Here is a 25,298-nt window from a genome sequence, read left to right as displayed (position 1 = left end):
GGGAGCTTCCCCAGAGGAGACTACAGCGCGTGTGTGTGTGTCTCTCTGATGCTTGATTTAAATTGTCCGACTGAAAAGTACGGCAATAAAGCCTTCTGTTCACCCTGATCTCTGTCCTGCCGTCCTCTGTGCTCCACCCACACGTTATTCTCGCTACAAAGGGTTTTCTAATCATCCATTAGCCTTCTGAGGCAATGAGCAAACACATTGTACCATTAGAACACTGGAGTGAGAGTTGCTGGAAATGGGCCTCTATACACCTATGGAGATATTGCACCAAAAACCAGACATTTGCAGCTAGAATAGTCATTTACCACATTAGCAATGTCAGCGTGGATTTCTGATTAGTTTAAAGTGATCTTCATTGAAAAGAACAATGCTTTTCTTTCAAAAATGAGGAAATTTCAAAGTGACCCCAAACTTTTGAACGGTAGTGTATATTATACATACACAATTAATGCACAATAAAAAAATCTATGTTCAAAAATGACTCAATTTTAAAAATGTGACTTTGTCACCCTAAGATTTTAATTTCACTTTGATGTTAGACGCTGGATGTGATCTAAATGCCAACCGATTCCTGATATTTGGTGGTGAAGTGACCTTGGGTATGAGAAAGGTGCTATATAAATTCAACTGATTATTATTATTATTATTATTATTATTATTATTTTCTTAAATTTTTCAAAATGTAAAATAAGGTTAGTGATTTGGGAAAAAAAACATTATTTCTTAAGAGGGTTAAGACTTTTAAAGATTGTTGGAAAGTTTGTTGGAAAATTTGTTATTTCGTTATTGTTTAGTCAAGAAAACAGCATGTACTCATCAAAATATTATACACAATTTTTCATTATAAATTCTAACCTGATAACTGACAATTTTTGTAAACTTCCGTAATTGTAATCTGTAAATATTTTTCATTAAGGATAGGAATAAACATCAACGTGTAAATTTCATGAAAGCAGATCATATAGAAAGATTTTTGGTTATGAATATAGTTGTTTTTTTTTTTAAATAGTTACTTTTTTTTTTGTATTTCTACTCTAGTTTTATATACATGATCGACAACCAAAATCCATTACTTCCTGTAGTGTTTTGCCTTAAAGCTGACTCGTATTCTAAAATTATTTCCACAGAATAAGCAAACGTTCAAGGTAAAATGCTAAGTGAACCTCTTTATGTTGTCCATTACATAATGTTCAAGTCTTTGACTTGTTGGAAATTTGTTCCAAACAAATAATGAAAGCCAACATGGGTTAGATATTCCTTAATTAATCCATTGTTTTTGGATTTTTTTTCATTCCCTGTATGGCACAAAGCATCACTTTTCATATTTAGTACTTTTCACTCTTACAATTCAGAATCAGTTTTGATCTCAGGTCATGTGCTCACCTGGTGGAAACCCAGTTGCCCTCTATATTGGGTGGCATCTGCACGGTAACACGTGCTCCGTTATGGAGACGCTTTAGCATGTGCTGGCACTGCATGTCTTTGGGTGGCCAGCTCAAGCTCTTCTCCAGAGCCAGACGAGGTGATCGACCGTCTGCGACATACAGAGATGAGCCCACTGTCCAGCCTGCTCAACACACAACCACATGAAGAACAAGCTTAGCGCTCTGCCTATATTGTATTATGTTTGGTTATAATTTTAAGGACTATAAAATAAAAGCACTGGTTATTAATTAGGAGATACCGACTTGATACTATATACTGACTTCATTAAGATCTGGATTTTCATGCACGATCAGTAGTCGCTGGAGTTTACACAAAATGGTGCAAAATACATCATGTGATGAGCAGTTCGTTGGGAGAGTGCAGAAACACCTTGATGAGAGAGGTTTGAGGAGAATGATCAGACTAGCTGAGTCAAATAGCCACTCTATACAAGTATATTGAGCAGAAAAACATCCCAGAAAGCTGGATAAGCTACAATAGTAGACGGTCACATCAGGTCCACTCCTGTCAGCCAAGAACAGGAATCTGAGGCCACAATGGGTACAGGATCACCAAAACTGGACAGTTGAAGATTTGAAAAATCTGACCTGATCCTTTTCCAAGCTTCAGAGCAGTTCTAACCATCAATGGCAGATCATGATGAACCACTGATAGATGTAATTTGGGTTTGACATGACTACTGTTCCAGCTTTTGGTTTTTTGGGGGTTTTTTTTGGATGAGATGGAAAGAAATTCAACAATAGATTACTTAAGTAAACTGGCACAAACTGATTTCCCACTGGGAGCCTTCAAAACAGCCCACTCATGATGGTTCGAAAATGTGAGTTGGAAAGTATTGAGTTGTGAAAATTGTAGCCATCAGTTATTAGGTTATTAATTATATCAGAGGGAAACTGTCAGGGCCTTCTAGGCCTTCAGAGAAGGCCCAAACATATCAGCATTTCAAATGTTAGATTTAATTTCTTTAATTCTTTCATTATAATTATTTTTCTTCTAATTTGGCCTCATTTTCTATCAAATTTGCTTCAGAAATGAAAGGGTTACTGTCCTGAAAACATGAAAATAGAGTTATCCAATGAGTTTTTTTTGTTTGTTGTCTCCAGGCTGAGAAGAGTTTAGAGCTGGCTCACTCATTGGTTAGGACTTCATTGCCAAGACAGAAGGCTATGGCAGTGTATGTTTATGTAAGAAGTGACAGATGAATTAACCAACCAACCAACCAACCAACCAACCAACCAGATTTTGATTTATAGTGAGAGGGACCAAAAAAAATTTACCGCCCTAGGCCTTCTTGAAGGCCAACGCTAGCTTAACTGCGAGTCGGCGCCATCAGCACAGCAGTGAAGTCACCTTCCAGCTGGTGTAGCATTCATCAGTAGTGTTAGCGAATGCTAATAAAGCGGTCAAGCCAGTGCTATCAAGAGCAAGTAGCACAGGCTAACAACCGAGAAACTAAGATTTCAGTCTCCAGACTCTTCTTCCACGCTGCACGCTCGCTACAACATTTTTCACTCAGACTTCAGTATTCATTTTCCTGTGTAATTTACTTAGTTACTTTTAAAATCAACATTGATAACTACACACAACGGAGCTACCTGGCAGCCTGCTGCTACTACCTTGCAAAATCCTTTGCCCTATTGCTTTTTTGGTGTTTGGCTAAGTTTTGGCTGAGCTCAAGTCCCAGCTCTAATAGTAACGGTTCGCCACATAGAGTCTATGGTTACCTTGAAATCGTGAAAAAGTTCAGATATAGTACTACATCTAACTGATGTAGCTGAATGCTAAAACTGCACTTATATGTTGCAGTAATTCTCTGACTTGTAAATAATGGTTGTAGCAGAACAGTTCACACTCGGCCTGGGAGGATAATTCAATAAAAATGAAAATGTGTAAGAAATTTTATGACTTCAAAATTAGAAGCTACAGGTGTGTGGTCTGCTTGGCTGCTGTGGACGCAGCTGTCTTAGTTGTCTTCCTCCCCTTGTTACTGAAAGGCATGATTTATGGAAATATGCAATGTGTTGGAAATATACAAAGTTCTGCAAAGGGAAAACAAAAAAGGAATGGATGCTAATATTAACCTTACTGAAATGATTGTGTTAAGGACAGTATTTAAAAAGTTTACATACATTTATCATGGACATGAAGGTCATGGAACTATTGGGCTTCCAATGATTTCTTCAAACTGTTCTTTTTCTCCAGAAAAATCATTGTGGAACATACATCTTTAATGGGAAAAAAAACAGAATTTGGTGCACAAGGTTTAATTTGCTTTGGGTTTCCTGAAATTAACACAGGGTCAAAAATATACAGTGGTGCTTGAAAGTTTGTGAACCCTTTAGAATTTTCTATATTTCTGCATAAATATGACCTAAAACAACATCAGGTTTTCACATAAGTCCTAAAAGTAGATAAAGAGAACCCAGTTAAATAAATGAGACAAAAAATATTATACTTGGTAATTTGTTTATTGAGGAAAATGATCCAATATTACATATCTGTGAGTGGCAAAAGTATGTGAACCTTTGCCTTCAGTATCTGGTGTGACCCCCCTTGTGCAGCAATAACTGCAACTAAACGTTTCCGGTAACTGTTGATCAGTCCTGCACACCGGCTTGGAGGAATTTTAGCCCATTCCTCCATACAGAACAGCTTCAACTCTGGGATGTTGGTGGGTTTCTTCACATGAACTGCTCACTTCAGGTCCTTCCACCACATTTCGATTGGATTAAGGTCAGGACTTTAACTTGGCCATTCCAAAACATGAACTTTATTCTTCTTTAACCATTCTTTGGTAGAATGACTTGTGTGCTTAGGGTCGTTGTCTTATTGCATGACCCATCTTCTCTTGAGATTCAGTTCATGGACAGATGTCCTGACATTTTCCTTTAGAATTCGCTGGTATAATTCAGAATTCATTATTCCATCAATGATGGCAAACCGTCCTGGACCAGATGCAGCAAAACAGGCCCAAACCATGATACTACCACCACCATGTTTCACAGATGGGATAAGGTTCTTATGCTAGAATGCAGTGTTTTCCTTTCTCCAAACATAACGCTTCTCATTGAAACCAAAAAGTTCTATTTTGGTCTCATCCGTCCACAAAATATTTTTCCAATAGCCTTCTGGCTTGTCCACGTGCTCTTTAGCAAACTGCAGACGAGCAGCAATGTTCTTTTTGGAGAGCAGTGGCTTTCTCCTTGCAACCCTGCCATGCACACCATTGTTGTTCAGTGTTCTCCTGATGGTGGACTCATGAACATTAGCCAATGTGAGAGAGGCCTTCAGTTGCTTAGGAGTTACCCTGGGGTCCTTTTGCTGACTATTACACAACTTGCTCTTGGAGTGATCTTTTTTGGTCTACCACTCCTGGGGAGGGTAACGATGGTCTTGAATTTCCTCCATTTATACATAATCTGTCTGACTGTGGATTGGTGAAGTCCAAACTCTTTAGGGATGGTTTAGTAACCTTTTCCAGCCTGATGAGCATCAACAACGCTTTTTCTTAGGTCCTCAGAAATCTCCTTTGTTCGTGCCATGATACACTTCCACAAACGTGTTGTGAAGATCAGACTTTGATAGATCCCTGTTCTTTAAATAAAACAGGGTGCCCACTCACACCTGATTGTCATCCCATTGATTGAAAACACCTGACTCTAATTTCACCTTCAAATTAACTGCTAATCTTAGAGGTTCACATACTTTTGTCACTCACAGATATGTAATATTGGATCATTTTCCTCAATAAATAAATGACCAAGTATAATATTTTTATCTCATTTGTATAACTGGGTTCTCTTTATCTACTTTTAGGACTTGTGTGAAAATCTGATGTTTTAGGTCATATTTATGCAGAAATATAAAAAATTCTAAAGGGTTCACAAACTTTCAAGCATCACTGTACATACAGCACACCTAATATTCCCTTCGCAAGTTTCACCTTGACCAGATACTTTTGGTAGCCATCAATAAGCTTCTGGCAGAAGCCTGGTTGGATATTTGACCACTCATCAATTAAATTTGTTGGTTTCCTGGCATGGACCTGAATTTTAAGCACAGTCCACATATTTCTGATAGGGTTGAAGTCAGGACTTTGGAAAGGCCTTTCCAAGAACTTAATTTTAGCCTGATTTATCCATTCCACAACCAGCTTTGATGTGTTTGGGGTCATTGCCCTGTTGGAACACTCAAATATGTCCAAGCTTCAGCTGTCTAGCTGATAGTTTGAGGTCATGCTGAAGAATTCTGAGGTAGTCCTCCTTCTTCATTATTCCATCCGTTATGTTTAACCATGCTTAACTGTTGCTTAACAGTTGGTACAGTGTTCTTGGGGTTGAAAGCCTCACCTTTACTCCTCCAAACACACCTCCGCTCTTTCACTGTGGCCAAACAACTTAATCTTTGTCTTATCTGACCATAAAATGTTCCTCCAGAAGGCTTTTTCTTTGTCCATGTTGTCAGCTGCAACTTTAGTTGAGCTTGAAGGTGCCAATTTTGGAACTGGGTTTTCTTTCTTGGATGGAAGGCTCTCAGTCCATGGCGATATAAAACTCGCTCACTTGACTGTAGACAGTGACACTGGTGTTCCAGGCTTGGTGGTTCCTGGGTTGTTCCTGACCATCCGAACCAATTTCCTCTCAGCTGAGGGTGACAGTTTGGGTTTTCTTCCAGACCTTGGTGACGTGGCTAGACCTCCTAATAACTTGTACTCGTCAAACAAACCATTTTATGTTGATACAGAAATGCTACTCGCTGTAGTCAATCATGATTACTAACAGGAAGTTAAGAGACCTTGGCAAGTTAAGACATTTTCAAACTTTCACCACCAATGAATTAATAATCTAAGTGGATGTATGTATAATTTTGACCTTGTTCTGATTTCAGAAATCCCCCCCCCCCCCCCCCAAAAAAAAAAAACAACAACTTCTGACCGCAACTGCTTATATAACCTTGGTAATAAGTGCACTATTAGCAAAGTGAAATGCTCAGAATTTTGGTAGTCAGTGTTAGTCGTACAATAAACCTTCTTTACGGCTATTAAAATTATACATATTCTACAGTTTATTTATTAGAACTCTTTGGATTCCTTTGGTTTTCTATACCTCTATGAAGAATCGTTAGGGCAGGGGGTCTCTAATTACTATGACAGATTCATACAAGATCAGATATCTCTGTCCAGATTACAGACATGTACAGATTGTCATCACACCAAGAGTGACATGCTTACATTCTACATCACTTTTATTATAAAGTAGAGCTTGTTTTCATGTAATTTTGGTTACATGCTAATAAAAATGCATGTAAGCTATACCTTTAGCTAGGAACACAGTAGCTAACTATCTTTATATTTTATTATTCACCACTTTCAATAAGGATTCGGTTGAGTTCAGGTAAGACACAATAATAATAATAATAATAATAATAATACCCAGCACTTGCTATGCTTAAGAAAAAGGCATATAGGATATGATGGAATCTTTTCCAACATGTAAATTTGTAGGGATATTTATAGAGGTTGATTTTAGTAGGTAGAGGACAGCATCATCTTTTCAGACACAAGAACATGTAGCCAATCAAAAATAAAAATAATAGCCTCAATGAGGCTGTAGCTCATACCGGCCATTGTTGTTTTGTGTGAGTTTGAAATCCAATCAATCAATCCTGTAGGAGGAGTAGCGATTTTCATGAAATTGCATATGACCCCTGTGTAACCGCATCCATGGCAGGTGGTGCCACCTGGTGAACAACTCTTGTTGGAATGTCTTTAGAGTCTTCTGGATGAGTTTCAATGAAAACGTCCCAGCAGTTTATGAGAAGTAGTGTTTAATGTGAGGAGTCACCCAAAAATTTCAGACGCCCATAAAATTGTACATATGAAAGGTGGCACCACAATCTTGACTTTTATGCACACCCACCTGGGGAACATTGTACAGGAGTTTGATCAAAATCCGATCAATCCTGTAGGAGGAGTAGCGATTTTTGTAAATTGTGGATGGACGACGGACGGACGACACGTGATTGCATAACCTGGCCTATAGCCGGATGAGCTAATAAAAATCACAAAAGTTTTTAGATTATATGTAATTACCACAGCTAAACTAATCCCATTCAGACAGGGCTCTAGAAACATATTTTTTCATAGACAGTGAACAGCACTTTGACCAGTGAGGACAAAGTAACAGTAGTTTATCCAAAGTGTTTTGAGAGTTGATAAAGGTGTGAGCAGAATCTTGACCCAGCTGACCAACAAGCCCATGAAAACCTCTTTCAGGTCTCATATCAGTGTACTACAGTCTTTGCATCTGGCACATTCCCACGTCTGTCTGTCTGTCTGTCTGTCTGTCTGTCTGTCTGTCTCTCTCTCCACCCTGAGGACATACCGGCTCCATTTGCACCTGCACCTACTCCCCCTCACCAAGCCTGCCAAGTGAATAATTCTAAACCGTGATACCTGAAACCACTGTAGAGAAGTTGGCCACGGCAAAACCCGGAAGGCTTCTATTATGTAAACACACTGCGATAACATGAAAAGGCAATCTGACATGTCTGCTTTTGGGAGATTTTCTAATGGCACGTTAGCACCTTGGCCTTATCATGGAGTTGCACATTTGCCATTTTTTCAAGGAAGACCTCGGATTTTTTTTATTCACAGCATTTTTAACAGAAAACCTTGCTACTGATCCAAAGGTTGATCAAATTTGATTTTATGTTTATATCCAGAGACTCATGAAAAATCTGAACCAAGCTCACTTGAAGCTGGAACAGATCCTTCGACAGATGAATGTAAATTTGGTATTGCATGAAACTTGATGGACAGAATAAAGCCAGGACAGTGATGAGCTATTGGAATAAACAGGATCATCCTCTCATAAGATCACCAGCATTATGAAAGCATGCCAAAACCTACAGTATAAATATACAGTGGCCCTGAACCATGGAGAGACCCACAGAGGGCCTTTACGACCTACTGGCGTCCTGCAGCCTGGGTACAGAGAAAGGGCATGACTGGACATGTCGTCATTATAATTCCCATGCATGAGTATGCTGCCAGTCTTTGTCTACTGTACCCTTAAACGTTACTAGTGCATCGCAAATGAGATGGTGCTTGACCTGGCCTATTTTTCTGCTTTCACTTAAGAAATCTGCTTTTTAAAATCCTTCATACGAGGTTAATTGTCAAACCTCCATGCCTGGAAGCCAAATAGCCCATTCTACTCCAGCCTGAGGCCCATAACCACTTTTTCCCAAGCTCTAATTCAAAGCACCCACTCAGTTCCCCATGCTTTAACCACCAAGAACATTTCCAGTTGGACGGATCCCATCAGTGAGCTAACGGTTCTGGGACGGCTGACAAAAAGACGGATGAGCTCCAGAATCGACCGTAACTCGAGAGAGAAATCTAGGACTTCGGTGACATGCTGAGTCTCTTCTAAAGCATTTTATCATGTCTCCATGCATGTCTGAGGGACAGTCTGTTTTTGATTGCCTTCTCTCAAGATACCTTTTTATTAGTCCTGTGTCAATACAAGTTACACACACACGTTTTATGTATCCACAGGAAAAAGAAAAAACAGGAGCAAGTGTATGTATTATGTTACATTGCATTATGTCTGTTTTGCTTCGTGTCTAATTAGATTTGGACTGAAAATTTTCATGGCTTTTGTACTTGATTAATGTTACTTTATACTTTTTTTTTAATTGAGATTTGCTAACTGCACGTGCCAACAGCCAGATTAGTTTGCATATTAGTCTGTCGTGCCGGAGTTCACAGCTTTAGTGTCAATGTGCAGAAAAAAAAAAAACGTCTCTGCATAACATCAAGCCGAGCTCGAAACTGCTCCTTTGGTTTCTCTTCGACCTTATCCTGAGGTTTTCCCCCCCATAAATTTACAGTACACTCTAATCCAGCCTGACATCGGCAGTTTTATGGGTGCCAGGAAACGCTGCAATAACGTGCCACTTAATTGAATGTTAGACTCCTTTAAACACACTCGAGAGTTAAGTGGATTTGAAAATATCACTTTTTTTTAATCTCTGGGCCCCATTTGAAGTGCGAGTTGAATGCTTGGCCTCCGGCTGTCATTTCTAGCAGATGGAACTGGTCAGGGGCAGTGCAGTAATCTGTGTTCCCCCTCCATGCCAGGCCAGCATCACAGAGCGCTAAAGTGAAGCCTTCAACTCCAGAATGACCCTCATCTAACCAAAAGCCTGAGGGAGTGCACTTTACTGCCTTCCCTTCCTCTGAGAAGAAATGATTTAAACATAATCTCCCTACTGAACTTCCATAGTACGGACACTTTGTTCTTATAAACGTGAGAGAAAAGAGAAAGCGATGCTGAAGAAAGTCAGTGATGCACCCTGTCCAGCACATTTGGTCTTTTCTCTGCTCTAACACACCCATTTCAACTTAGTAAGTGCTGGTAATTAGCTGATTAACCGAAACAGGTGTTTTCGGAGCAGAGAAAACACTCAGGACAGGAGAGGACTCCAGGACCAGAAGGTGCTCGTGAGCGCCCTCTGTGTGTCCTTGCTGAAGCAGACACAGCAACGGGATATGACCCAAAACCTGCGGCAATTATCAGAAGACTCAATCACTGCAGATGATTTGTTAAGAGGGAGTGCAAGGCTAAGGCAGCAACATTAAAACATGCTATCAAGCAACATATTATGTGAAATTGATTGCACAGAGTGTGATCAGTTACCTGATACTGTATATGTGTACTGTTTCTGTATAGCCTACACATTTATAAACTTTTAGAAAGAACTGCTACGTGCAATCAGCTGATTATGTCATGATGCGCCATTTAAATTTGTAGGTGTGATCACTCACACCCCCTCATCATCACCAAAGTGCAGACTTCAAGAAGGAACTCAAAAACTTAAAGCACCATTCGGGACAGAATCAAGACCAAAAGTTCAATTTTCATCAGCTTCCCCCCCACTGTGAAATGACAAACCAAAAATGTAATCTTTCCAAACAACAGGTGATTACATTTTCAAAAATTGTTCCTCTTCAGATTGACCACATTTGCCGAATGGATCCTATAGAAAACAAACATGCATGTGAAGACTCACTCACTTCTTCCAGCTTACCCCACTTATGTGTGTGGGGTCACTGCCATGTGGACCCTACTATTGATCCACATGTCATATTAATTGGAGCATAATTTTACACCAATTGCCCTTCCTGCCACAACTCTCCCATTTCCAGGTTTGGGAAACAACCATTCACACACACCAGTGGCGGCTGCTGGTTTTTAAAACAGGGGAAGCCCATTTTACGCATTCATCGTAAAACCTGTAGGCCGGATATCAAAGCATAGAAAGGTGTGCCCCATTAGCATAGTGAACTAGACAACCCTACCTAGTGGCAGAAAGTATTTTTGCTTGTACATTTCATGTTATAGTCTGGCTTGCCAGGCTAGTGCCTCATATCCTTAATCAAAAATATCAAACATCCAAAAATCACTGGCTATTCAACGAAGAGCCTTGAACATCATACCCTGATATGCAACACAGAGTCTTTAACACAACACCCAGCTGTGCAACACATCCTTGAACATCTTCTGCAACACAGTCTGGAAATTCATAACCAGGTAGGCTATGCAACACACAGAACCTTGAATATCATACCCAGGTATAACCTATAACACAGAGCCCACCATTCTCTTAACATTACTGAACAATATACACACTTCAGATTCATGAACATGAACACTATTTATACACAAATTCTGCCCTCCGCTCCTTTTCCAGAAAATGGTCTGTGACCCTGTCATACTACCTGGTTGTGCTTTCCAGAGACTTCACCAATTTCTGTTAGCAGCTAGCACTGCAGATCCCAATAAGGCTCAAGCTAGCCTACAACCAGATTGAACTACAAATGAAATAAACGAGTGAATTCACGAATGATCAAACTGATAGAATGGATGAAAGTTAACGGAGCACAACGAGTAATATTTACATTTATTTACAGAGTAATGTACAGAGACATCAATGAGAAGAAACGTTTATATGAAAAGAAATTCGGACAGCACTTTGGCACACGACTACACTTTCTGATCATGCGCTTACCGTGTTCCTCGCCAACGCCAAAGTACAGAGCCCGCCCTCCTCATGTCTTTCAAACACTACTTCCAATAATCCTTCATCAGCCAGGCTTCTTGCCCCTCCCACTGTCTCGTTTAGTCCCAGAGAAGCCCGGCTTCCCTGGAAGTGACGATTTTGTCGATTTTAACCAATAACAACTAGCCGAAATTGGCTGTTCAGAGCCCTTTCATAGACTGCAACGGAAACCCGGCTGCCAGCGCATAGAGCCCATTGAAATAAGAAAGGTTACAGCCAGTGTTGCCAGATTGGGCGGTTTTAAGTGCATTTTGGCGGGTTTTGAACATATTTTGGCTGGAAAACGTCAGCAGTATCTGGCAACGCTGGTTACAGCCTGGCAGCAAAGGTGATTCTCGTAGCGAACTGCAAGTTCGTCAGACATCACTCAAATAAGTTACAGGATAGTTATGAACGTAAATACAATCTTAGGCATATATTATGTTATGCAAGTTATTGTTTTAATGAGAATTCAACGTCATAGATGCCGCAGTTTGGGGAGAGAATTTTAGGGGAAGCTCGGCTTCCCTTGTTGTCTCTGAGAAATCGCCCCCGACACACACATCCACACCTATGGATAATTTAGAGTAGCCAGTTAGCCTAACCTGGAAATGTCTTTGGACTGTGAGAGGAAAGGAAACCCATGCAGACACAAGGAGAACATGCAACCTCCACACAGAAAAGCCCCCGTCAGCTACTGGGCTTGAACCCAGAACCTTCTTGCTGTGAGGCGACAGTGCGAACCACTGTACCACGCATGCAGACTAATATCAGTAAATTTGCACAACATCTAGAGCGTGCAATAAAAATAAGGAATGAACTAGAAGCACTCGGTAGAGTGTATACCTTCACCAAGCTACATATCATCAACATCAAAACTTGAACCTAGGATAATACTAAGGCTGTACACCAAATTTCATCCAAATCCGTTCACTATTTTTTGAGGTACGTTGGGAACAAAAAAAAAAAAAAATCCTGGATCAACATACATATCTGGATTTGCATCAAAATCTGATCAAGTATTCTTTGGCCCATGGTCCACTTTTCCTCAAAATTTCATCCAAATCCGTTCAGTACTTTTTGAGTTACGTTGGGAACAGACAAACAAACAAACGGAGGTGTAAACATAACCTCCACCAGCAAAGTTGGCCGAGGTAACAACTGAAGATCATGTAGAATAAAATTACGCACCAAGTGTGTAACATGTTTTGATGATATGGCTTCATGAGCCGGTTTGCATATCGTCGACAAACATTCAAAATTAGCGTTACTTTATATATTACAGATGTACACTGGTTTATGATGCGAGTTATGACATGGTGGCACATTTTCAGCAAAAATAGTTAATTCTGAAGAATCTGGTCGACTATGGGATTTGAAGAAGAGGAAATGTATATAACCTATAATTGTTTGTTGTTACAGAAAGAAAGAAAGAAAGAAAGAAAGAAAGAAAGAAAGAAAGAAAGAAGCATCACAGATGTGCCATTTCTCAAACACTCTTTGGATTATAGAGACTCCAAGGTTAGCTGTTGTGTGAAATATTCCTTACGAATAAACTGAGAATGAACTAATAAAAAAGAAAAGAAAAACCTGAATCCTGACTACAACTTTAGTCTTATTGATAATATGGAATAAAAATGTCTGAATCTTCTGTTCAAGCAGTGTGAGTGGATGAAACATGCTGCCCCTTATATCTGATATATGAAATATATGATCAGATATGATAAAAGGTTTAATCAGATCTCTTAAACACACACTCAAGTGAGCAGTTTTCAGATTTATTTGTGCATACACACTGACATTTACAATGTGCACATTTGTGGAAGTGATCCTGTATGAAGTTGCTGTGTACTGAAGCACCCGAAAGGGTTTTTGCTCTGTCCCTCTGGGGATCTGAACCTCTGGGAACCCGTTTAGGAAGCCTGGACTGATAAGTGTTGGTTATTATGAGAGCATGTTTAGTAACACTGAAAACATGAATGAGTGGCTGAGACTCACCAAGCAGCAGCAGCAGCAGTGTTAGAGTGGAGTCCATTCTCCTGCAGCCTGGAACGCACACCCTCATGGCGTCTTCATGCAGTGCTTTCGGTAGTTCAGTGCTGCAAATCAAAACGCGCAAAAACACATCCAGACTTCAGAGAAACCGCTGGAGACTGTGCGGGTTCAGAGGGAGCCTCCGGATCTCCGAGTCGCCTGATGAACCGGTCCGTGGCGGGTGAAGAGTCGGCTCGTCCTCCAGCCCAGAAGCCGATGAACCGTGTCGGTGTTGTGAGTGTGTGGAGTCGTCAGACCACCGAGCAGACCCAGGGCATTGTACCAGGATGAGATGAGCTCAAAGACAACTTCCTTTAGTGAGCTTTCAGCTCCAGGTTCGCCATCACCACTGGAGGCTGAGCTCTAAAACCAGAGCCTTTTACTAGTGACAAGAGTTCCGATTCACTGTACTGATCCGACTCTTTGGAACATAGACTACTATTATGCTATGAGTGAATCGAATCATGTGAGGGTTGATTCGTTTGATTCACCAATCAGAGAAGGATCCAACATACTCGACTGTTCGAAGCAGAGGAGTACTAGAGCGGCGGCTACAATTATCGACACCTTAACGATCTATTTGGCCGCTGCAAAAGTAGAAAAGACTTTCAGTACGTAAATTGTGCATGAATACTTACTCGATTACTTAGCGTATCAGATCATGTGACACCGTTCCACAATTATCGAAGCCTTTGTCCAGTTATCGACATCGTTCCACAATTATCGACGCCTTTGTCCAGTTATCGACACCATTCCACAATTATCGATGCTTTTGTCCAGCTATCGACACCGTTCCACAATTATCGACGCCTTTGTCCAGCTATCGACACCGTCCCACAATTATCGATGCCTTTGTCCAGCTATCAACACCGTTCCATAATTATCGACGCCTTTGTCCAGTTATCGACACCGTTCCACAAATATCGAAGCCTTTGTCGAACTATCGACACCGTTCCACAATTATCGACGCCTTCATCCACAGTTATCAACACCTTAACAATCTTTTGGCCACTGCAAAAGTAGAAAAGACTTTCAATACGTAAATTGTGCATGAATACTTACTCGATTACTTAGCGTATCAGATCACGTGACACCGCTCCACAATTATCGAAGCGTTTGCCCAGTTATCGACACCGTTCCACAATTATCGAAGCCTTTGTCCAGTTATCGACACCGTTCCACAATTATCGAAGCCTTTGTCCAGCTATAGACACCGTTCCACAATCATCGATGCCTTTGTCCAATTATCGACAACGTTCCACAATTATCGATGCCTTTGTCCAGTTATCGACACCATTCCACAATTATCGATGCCTTTGTTCAGTTATCAACACCGTTCCACAATTATCGACGCCTTGGTCCAGCTATTGACACTGTTCCACAATTATCGACATCTTTGTCCAGTTATCGACACCGTTCCAAAATTATGGACGCCTTTGTCCAGTTATCGACACCGTTCCACAATTATCGATGCCTTTGTCCAGTTATGGACACCGTTCCACAATTATCGACACCTTTTCCAGTTATCGACACTGTTCCACAATTATGGACGCCTTTGTCCAGTTATCGACACCGTTCCACAATTATCGACACCTTTGTCCAGCTATCCACACCGTTCCACAATTATCGACACCTTTGTCCAGCTATCGACACCGTTCCACAATTATCGATGCCTTTGTCCAGTTATCAACACCATTCCACAATTATCGACGCCTCTGCCCAACTATCAACACCGTTCCACAATTATCGACTCCTTTGTCCAGCTATCGACACCGTTCCACAATTATCGAAGCCTTTGTCCAGCTATCGACACTGTTCCACAATTATCGATGCCTTTGTCCAGCTATCGACACCGTTCCACAATTATCGACTCCTTTGTCCAGCTATCGACACCGTTCCACAATTATCGATGCCTTTGCCCAGCTATCGACACCGTTCCACAATTATCGACTCCTTTGTCCAGCTATCAACACCGTTCCACAATTATCGAAGCCTTTGTCCAGCTATCGACACCGTTCCACAATTATCGATGCCTTTGTCCAGCTATCGACACCGTTCCACAATTATCAATGCCTTTGTCCAGCTATCGACACCGTTCCACAATTATCGACGCCTTTGCCCAGCTATCGACACCGTTCCACAATTATCGACTCCTTTGTCCAGCTATCAACACCATTCCACAATTATCTACGCCTTTGTCCAGCTATCGACACCGTTCCACAATTATCAACGCCTTTGTCCAGCTATCAACACCGTTCCACAATTATCGACTCCTTTGTCCAGCTATCGACACCGTTCCACAATTATCGATGCCTTTGCCCAGCTATCGACACCGTTCCACAATTATCGACTCCTTTGTCCAGCTATCAACACCGTTCCACAATTATCGAAGCCTTTGTCCAGCTATCGACACCGTTCCACAATTATCGATGCCTTTGTCCAGCTATCGACACCGTTCCACAATTATCGACGCCTTTGCCCAGCTATCGACACCGTTCCACAATTATCGACTCCTTTGTCCAGCTATCAACACCATTCCACAATTATCTACGCCTTTGTCCAGCTATCGACACCATTCCACAATTATCAACGCCTTTGTCCAGCTATCAACACCGTTCCACAATTATCGAAGCCTTTGTCCAGTTATCAACACCATTCCACAATTATCGACGCCTTTGCCCAGCTATTGACACCATTCCACAATTATCAACGCCTTTGTCCAGCTATCAACACCGTTCCACAATTATCGAAGCCTTTGTCCAGTTATCAACACCATTCCACAATTATCGACGCCTTTGCCCAGCTATTGACACCGTTCCACAATTATCAACTCCTTTGTCCAGCTATCGACACCGTTCCACGATTATCGATGCCTTTATCCAGCTATCGACACCGTTCCACAATTATTGAAGCCTTTGTCTAGTTATCGACACCCTTCCACAATTATTGACGCCTTTGTCCAGTTATCGACGCCGGTCCTCAATTATCGATGCCTTTGTCCAGCTATCGACACCGTTCCACAATTATCGACGCCTTTGTCCCACTATCGACACCGTTCCACAATTATCGACGCCTTTGTCCAGCTATCGACACCGTTCCACAATTATCGATGCCTTTGTCCAGCTATCGACACCATTCCACAATTATCGACTCCTTTGTCCAGCTATCGACACTGGTCCTCAATTATTGACACCTTTGTCCAGCTATCGACACCGTTCCACAATTATCGACTCATTTGTCCAGCTATCGACACCATTCCACAATTATCGACTCCTTTGTCCAGCTATCGACACTGGTCCTCAATTATTGACACCTTTGTCCAGTTATCGACACCGTTCCACAATTATCGACACCGTTCCACATTTATCGACACCTTTGTCCAGCTATCGACACCATTCCACAATTATCAACATGTTTGTCCAGCTATTGACACCGTTCCACAATTATCGACACCTGTGTCCAGTTATCAACACTGTTCCACAATTATTGACACCATTCCATAATTATCGATACCTTTGTCTAGTTATCGACACCGTTCCACAATCATTGATACCTTTGTCCAGCTATCAACACCATTCCACAATTATCGACACCTTTGTCCAGTTATCAACACTGTTCCACAATTATCGACACCATTCCACAGTTATCGATACCTTTGTCTAGTTATCGATACCGTTCCACAATTATCGACACCTTTGTCCAGTTATCGACACCGTTCCACAATTATCGACACCTTTGTCCAGTTATTGACACCATTCCACAATTATCGACGCCTTTGTCCAGCTATCGACACCATTCCACAATTATCGACGCCTTTGTCCAGCTATCGACACCGTTCCACAATTATCGACACCTTTGTCCAGTTATCGACACCGTTCCACAATTATCGACACCTTTGTCCAGTTATCGACACCGTTCCACAATTATCGACGCCTTTGTCCAGTTATTGACACCGTTCCACAATTATCGACGCCTTTGTCCAGTTATTGACACTGTTCCACAATTATCGACACCTTTGTCCAGTTATCGACACCGTTCCACAATTATCGACGCCTTTGTCCAGTTATTGACACCGTTCCACAATTATCGACGCCTTTGTCCAGTTATCGACACCGTTCCACAATTATCGACACCTTTGTCCAGTTATCGACACCGTTCCACAATTATCGACGCCTTTGTCCAGTTATTGACACTGTTCCACAATTATCGACGCCTTTGTCCAGCTATCGACACCGTTCCACAATTATCGACGCCTTTGTCCAGCTATCGACACCATTCCACAATTATCGACGGTTAATGTTTAATGTTTAACCAGTGTTAGAAAATCTTTTTGTTCCACTTTCTACCCACTTTCTAAGTATTTTCGTATATCGCATTTTGTTAATCCTTCATTCTTGTTTGTATTAAAGGAGAACAGAAGTCATTTTTAAACTTGCGTTATTTCTTAATTAACATGTTATTCAATTACGTTTTTTGTTTTAGTAACCTTATATCATGACTTGTATTGGCAACTAATTGCAATTAAATATTACACTTATTGGCCTATTCGGTTTTTAGCCATGTTGAATGTAGTTTGTTTGGTCCACGGCAGGCGTCGCTTATCCGTGCGATCTTCATGAGACTTGTGCGAGACTTTGAAACGTGACGTGTCAGCCAGGTGTCCTCGGCATCTTGTGTCACATTTATTCCACAAAATGAATTGTTTTCCAAATGAAATATTGCACAAAAATTTGTTTAAATGACGATTACTTCCTACTTTCTTCAAACTTTCCTGATTGCTATCAAAACAAACAAAACTTCCGGCTTGATCACCACATCAGCATTCGAAGGAGGGCGCGCGCGTCTATTGACAACGTTGGCAGATGTTGGTCACTTTGATTTCCGCTGTATGTTTTACTTCCGTCCTACGATGTCTGGCACAGGTCTCAACGAATCTCGTTTACGGCCATTGCTTTGACCTAAGGACTGATATATTACATAGCATATTTCAAACACTAATAACGTGCTATAGCAGTGATGACATAGCTATCAAAAATGCATTCCTATATTTAATAAAATGAGATAAATAGAATTTTGATAATAAAACATTTGCCTTCAGTTCTCCTTTAATTTCTAGTTTTGTAGTTTACCACTAAATGTCAACAGGCAATTGATATTGTAACCACATGAAAATCCAGGTCAAAGGTCACATGTCATTCCTCGGACCAAAATATAAAAGGTCTACTGATATTGTAATATGTGGTAGATATTTACAACAAAATGCAAAAAAAATATTTTCTGAATGGAATAGAAAAATCTGAATATTTCAAGCATGTAATTTTTTTTTAATCTCATCTCATCTCATCTCATCTCATCTCATTATCTCTAGCCGCTTTATCCTGTTCTACAGGGTCGCAGGCAAGCTGGAGCCTATCCCAGCTGACTACGGGCGAAAGGCGGGGTACACCCTGGATAAGTCGCCAGGTCGTAATTTTTTATATGCTAGGAATTTAATTCTGGTCTAATTCTATTTATTGCAATGAGATTCCAAATACTCCTTCAACATTCCATTCTGTTATGAATCAGAAAAAAATCTATAAATCACAGCACTTTTATTTTTTTTTAAAGTACTTCATCTACTTCAACAATGTTACACAAAGATCGAGCCATAACAGTTGTAAATGTCACTTAATTCCACAGGGTGTCGATAATGGTGGACACCGGTGAAAGTGATCACTATTATCGAAACATCACGTGACTTCTCAAACACGTGTTTAGATACAAAATGGCGACTGTCAAATGAAAGAGTAAGAAATAAAGTAGGTTTCGACAAGGAGACGATGAAAAATCGGTGAATTTGATAAGTAAAAACGTGTCCATGATCTTTCCACCATGCTTACCTGTGATGATAACGTCTGGGTTTTCCTCAACTTGCGTCATCAGACAACAAGATCAAAGGGCGAGGGGGGTCTTCCAGTTGATTAATTAACCAATAATAACTGAAGTAACTGAAACTCACCTTTGTAAAATTGTTTTTTATTGCTAAATCTGAAAAGGTGTCGATAATTATGGACTGTCGATAATTGTAGCTGCTGCTCTACTGTAAAATAAAATTAAAAAATAATAAGATAGATAGATCTCCAAAATTCTCAGTTCTACAAGGCTCATGTGACAGGGAAGCCATGGCCTAATGGTTAGAGAAACAGCTTTGGGACCAAAAGGTTGCTGGTTCGATTCCCCAGACTAGCAGGATTGACTTAAGTGCCCTTGAGCAAGGCACCTAACCCCCAACCGCTCCGGCAAGAGTGGTGGCGTACCTTGTGTCTGATTAGCCAAAGAAAAACTGATGATGTGATCATCAGTTCGGGCATTGAACTCGACCAACTGAACTGTGACAGGTTACAAGTAGAAACATGGAATATTTAAACGAGACTGTCAGTGACGCTATAGCTCACTCTGGCCCCGTCTAGTCCAGAAGGAACAATCTAAAGTGTGCAATAAATGTTGCAAGCTATATTCACTATATAGAAGCTATATACACCCTAGGAATACTGACCTATTTGCCAGAAAGAATCCAAAACGGCGAGGAATTGACCAAGAAGAAGCGACTTTTGTTGAACTGCTCATTAAGGCTTAATTAGTCCATAACGTCATGAATAATTGTAATTAAGCAAATCTGGGTAGAAGTTATATGCACCCTAGGTACCCCTACCTTCATGCCAGAAAGAATCAAAATTGGTGAAGAATTGAGGGAGAAGAAGCGATTTGTGTGGAAACTACTCGTTAGGGCTTAATTACTCCATATCTTCATTATTAATTGCAAATATGCAAATTTGGGTAGAAGCTATATGCACCCCAGGCAGACCTACTTTCCTGCCAAAAAGGATAAAAATCGGTGAAGAATTGAGAGAGAAGAAGCGATTTTCGTGAAATGTGGACGATGCTGGACGGACAACAGACAACACATGATGGCATGAGCTCATCACCTGTTGGCTGGATGAGCTAATAATATTGGCTGGCATTGAGTGGTATTTCGGATATATTCCATTCAGCTAGCATGATATTGAACGAGTTGGAGAGGAGTTCAATATCATGCTGGCAGAATGGAATATATCTGATATACCATGGAAAAAAAGCCATGCGTGAGGATTAAGCTTATTTCATTCCTTCTTGAGACTGGAACTGTTTTGTCGAGTCAGGTTTTGGGGAAACTGAGATTTTTCTATCACTGTACCAGCAGTGTGTGTTCATATAGTTCATATGTTACAAGTTTTGATAAGAAATAAAAATGAAACATGTAAGCCAAGAAACTAATGTTATGGTAAGAGGGGATAATAAATACTCTCTAATGCAATATAAATGTGATGCTACCTGCAAAGAATTTCGCACAATCTGTAAAAGCTGAAAACTGGTCCCAAGTCTCCCCGCTCTCCCCGATGCATTTTCAAATGCTATAGCCTACATTTTTGTAAATATAAGTTTTAGTCGTTGCCACACTTGTAAGCTCTAGGAAAGACACTCTCTAAATTAACACAAGTTGATCAAATAAATCCAACCTTTTTAACAAAATGAAATTCATTCACTAACTTACATTTATTCTTCATTGTCCAACCGAACACTAATGTTAATACTGCTACACTGAATATACACACAGTGCTGTGCAAAAGTCTTAAGCACATACAAAGAAATGCAGTCAAGCAAAGAAGAAGAAACCTTTATTTGTCACATGCACACTTCAAGCACAGTGAAATTCATCCTCTGCATTTAACCCATCTGAAGCAGTGAACACATGCACACACACCCAGAGCAGCAGGCAGCCACACCAGAGCACCTGGGGAGCAGTCAGGCGTTAGGTACCTTGCTCAAGGGCACTTCGGCCCAAGGCCACCCCATGTTAACCTAACTGCATGTCTTTGGACTATGGGGGAAACCAGAGCACCCAGAGAACATGCAAACTCCACACAGAAAGGCCCTCGCCGGCCACTGGGTTCGAACCCAGAACCTTCTTGCTGTGAGGCGACAGTGCTAACCACTACATCACTGTGCCGCCCCAAAGATGCCTTCAAAAATAATGAAGTGAAAAGTTTCAACATTAAAATAATACTATAAACAGCAGTAAGTCATAATAAATGAAATGAAGTCAATAGTTGGTGTGAGACGACCCTTTTCTTTAAAAAACAAAGTAGTCTCAGGTACAGTGAGTGCAGTTTTATAAGGAAATGAGCTATAGGTTTTACTGAGCATCTTACAGAACCAGCCACAGTTCTTCTGGACACTTTGACTGTCACACTCGCTTCTTCATTTTGCACCAAAACCCAGCAGCCTTCATTATGTTTTCTTTTTCAATCTGAAAAGTGCTCTCTTGTGTAATATGCTGCTTTCTTTCCTGACATAATAAACGTTTTTCTGTTACATTTCATTTTGTCTTGGAAAACTAAGGTTTGGAACTCTAAAATGTTTTTGTACTGACTTGATCATGTAGAAGTCATAAAATAAACATCTACAATAAAGTTTGTCATAAATAACATAGGAATTCTCAGACTTTTGCACAGTATTGTACAACGCCGATTCCAAAAAAGTTGGGACAAAGTACAAATTGTAAATAAAAACGGAATGCAATAATTTACAAATCTCAAAAACTGATATTGTATTCACAGTAGAACATAGACAACATATCAAATGTCAAAAGTGAGACATTTTGAAATTTCATGCCAAATATTGGCTCATTTGAAATTTCATGACAGCAACACATCTCAAAAAAGTTGGGACAGGGCAATAAGGGGCTGGAAAAGTTAAAGGTACAAAAAAGGAACAGCTGGAGGACCAAATTGTAACTCATTAGGTCAATTGGCAATAGGTCATTAACATGACTGGGTATAAAAAGAGCATCTTGGAGTGGCAGCGGCTCTCAGAAGTAAAGATAGGAAGAGGATCACCAATCCCCCTAATTCTGCGCCGACAAATAGTGGAGCAATATCAGAAAGGAGTTCGACAGTGTAAAATTGCAAAGAGTTTGAACATGTCATCATCTACAGTGCATAATATCATCAAAAGATTCAGAGAATCTGGAAGAATCTCTGTGCGTAAGGGTCAAGGCCGGAAAACCATACTGGGTGCCCGTGATCTTCGGGCCCTTAGACGGCACTGCATCTCATGCAGGCATGCTTCTGTATTGGAAATCACAAAATGGGCTCAGGAATATTTCCAGAGAACATTATCTGTGAACACAATTCACCGTGCCATCCGCCGTTGCCAGCTAAAACTCTATAGTTCAAAGAAGAAGCCGTATCTAAACATGATCCAGAAGCGCAGACGTCTTCTCTGGGCCAAGGCTCATTTAACTCTTTACCCCTTAATATCCCATAATGACGACATATGATGCCTTGTCTAAAACCTTGTCAAAACCTTGTCTTTAGACTTTTTTTTCTTGTAAATATGTTCTCAGGGTGAACAGTATATACATATACAAGGGTGGCTGTAGTACCTGCTTTAAGGGGTAAAGAGTTAAAATGGACTGTGGCAAAGTGGAAAACTGTTCTGTGGTCAGACGAATCAAAATTTGAAGTTCTTTATGGAAATCAGGGATGCCATGTCATTCGGACTAAAGAGGAGAAGGACGACCCAAGTTGTTATCAGCGCTCAGTTCAGAAGCCTGCATCTCTGATGGTATGGGGTTGCATTAGTGCGTGTGGCATGGGCAGCTTACACATCTGGAAAGACACCATCAATGCTGAAAGGTATATCCAGGTTCTAGAGCAACATATGCTCCCATCCAGATGACGTCTCTTTCAGGGAAGACCTTGCATTTTCCAACATGACAATGCCAAACCATATACTGCATCAATTACAGCATCATGGCTGCGTAGAAGAAGGGTCCGGGTACTGAACTGGCCAGCCTGCAGTCCAGATCTTTCACCCATGGAAAACATTTGGCGTATCATAAAACGGAAGATACGACAAAAAAGACCTAAGACAGTTGAACAACTAGAATCCTACATTAGACAAGAATGGGTTAACATTCCTATCCCTAAACTTGAGCAACTTGTCTCCTCAGTCCCCAGACGTTTACAGACTGTTGTAAAGAGAAAAGGGGATGTCTCACAGTGGTAAACATGGCCTTGTCCCAACTTTTTTGAGATGTGTTGTTGTCATGAAATTTAAAATCACCTAATTTTTCTCTTTAAATGATACATTTTCTCAGTTTAAACATTTGATATGTCATCTATGTTCTATTCTGAATAAAATATGGAATTTTGAAACTTCCACATCACTGCATTCCGTTTTTATTTACAATTTATACTTTGTCCCAACTTTTTTGGAATTGGGGTTGTATATAATTGTCAGAATTATCTTTGTCTATGGACAGTGAGCTGCCGTGTTTCCACCAGTTTCAACCATGACTCAATGTGGTGCTCAGTGAATTTTTTCATTAAAATATCAATAACAACCCCTTTAAAAAATTGCATTTAACAAATCAGGTAAATCTAGTCTACTTGTATTATAATAGGTTTTACTTAATTCCTTTTATAGAGCTCTGATGCAGACATGTTCTTTCTTTCTTTTTTCTTCATCCTGATGCCCTATAGGCCAATTGGCCTGTCAGTTGTTAGCCTCTTACGAGGCTGTCTGCGTCTATCGAGAACACACAAACACACTTAAGCCTGGCGCACACGGGCAATTTTCCATTGCTTGGTCGTGCAACTTTTTGGCACAAGTGAAAAATTGCTTCGTGTGCGGATATTTGAGACGGCAATTTTTTGTTGCTTGCGACAGATCGCAGGTATCAAACATGCTTGATATTCTGCGACAAAAAAATCACCAGTTGCTGACTTGTTGCACCGTGTGTGCGTGTCTTTGCAGTAACGAAGCGATCACTTCCAAAAGCTAAGCCAATCCCGACCCGTGAAGTAGTCATGTGATTTCCACGTGACTTGCATCCCCCTCCCCAAATTGCTCACTGGTCGCAGATAACGCGCACACGCAGCTACCCGAGAGGGGAAACTTGCGTCCAAAAATCGCAATACGCTTGCGACGAGAAGTCAGCCCTGTGCGCCGGGCTTTAATCTACTGCCAGCTTGGTAGGCCTGTCACAGCTTCACAACTATTTGGTCAATTTAGAGCCACCAATTAGCCTAACCTGCATGTCTTCAGGGGAAACCAGAGCACCCGGAGGAAACCCACGCAGACACGGGGAGAACATGCAAACTCCACACAGAAAGGCCCCTGTCAGCCGCTGGGCTCGAACCCAGAACCTCCTTGCTGTGAGGCGACAGTACTAACCACTACACCACCGTGTTTCTCATGTACATACTTCAAGCAAATGAATCTGGTCATGTGGCCAATGTGCACTGCACATTTTAGTGTTTTTCTGCTCTAACACACCATAATTCAACTCATCCAATCATTAATAAGTCTGTTGTGAATTAAAACACAAGAACAGAAAAGCAAAATCTCTAAACTATAGAAGTACAACATTGGAAACACTGGACTAATCTAAAATTCTATTATAATACAACAATATTCAGTCTGTGTATTGATTTCATCTAACCACAGTCAAAAGTTATTTCCATGATATTAAGCATAAAAAGCTTTCGAAAAAATGTTTCTCATCAAACTTTCATTTCATATTTTGGTTTTAAACTTTGGTAATGTACAGAAAAACAGAAAGTCCTCCACTCTCACTATCCTATCATTCATTTCTTCCCCTGTGGCATGAACAATAT

The 25,298-nt window shown here is 40.7% G+C and overlaps 1 protein-coding gene across 1 annotated transcript in view; it reads right to left on the bottom strand.

Annotated features, from left to right (window-relative positions):
* Positions 1-13,976, bottom strand: part of LOC132871762 (protein APCDD1-like) — a 28,226-nt gene extending 14,250 nt beyond the window's left edge. The window contains exons 1-2 of the mRNA XM_060906249.1: positions 13,561-13,976; positions 1,393-1,576 (exon numbers count right to left, since the gene is read on the bottom strand). Of these exons, the coding sequence (XP_060762232.1) occupies positions 1,393-1,576; positions 13,561-13,627 (251 nt within the window). The 5' untranslated portion in view covers positions 13,628-13,976. The remainder of the gene's footprint in view (positions 1-1,392; positions 1,577-13,560) is intronic.
* Positions 13,977-25,298: the final 11,322 nt, after the last annotated feature.

The sequence above is a fragment of the Neoarius graeffei genome, chromosome 23 (assembly GCF_027579695.1).
Source record: "Neoarius graeffei isolate fNeoGra1 chromosome 23, fNeoGra1.pri, whole genome shotgun sequence".
Classification (NCBI taxonomy): Eukaryota; Metazoa; Chordata; class Actinopteri; order Siluriformes; family Ariidae; genus Neoarius; species Neoarius graeffei.
This window is presented reverse-complemented; position numbering and strand designations above follow the sequence as displayed.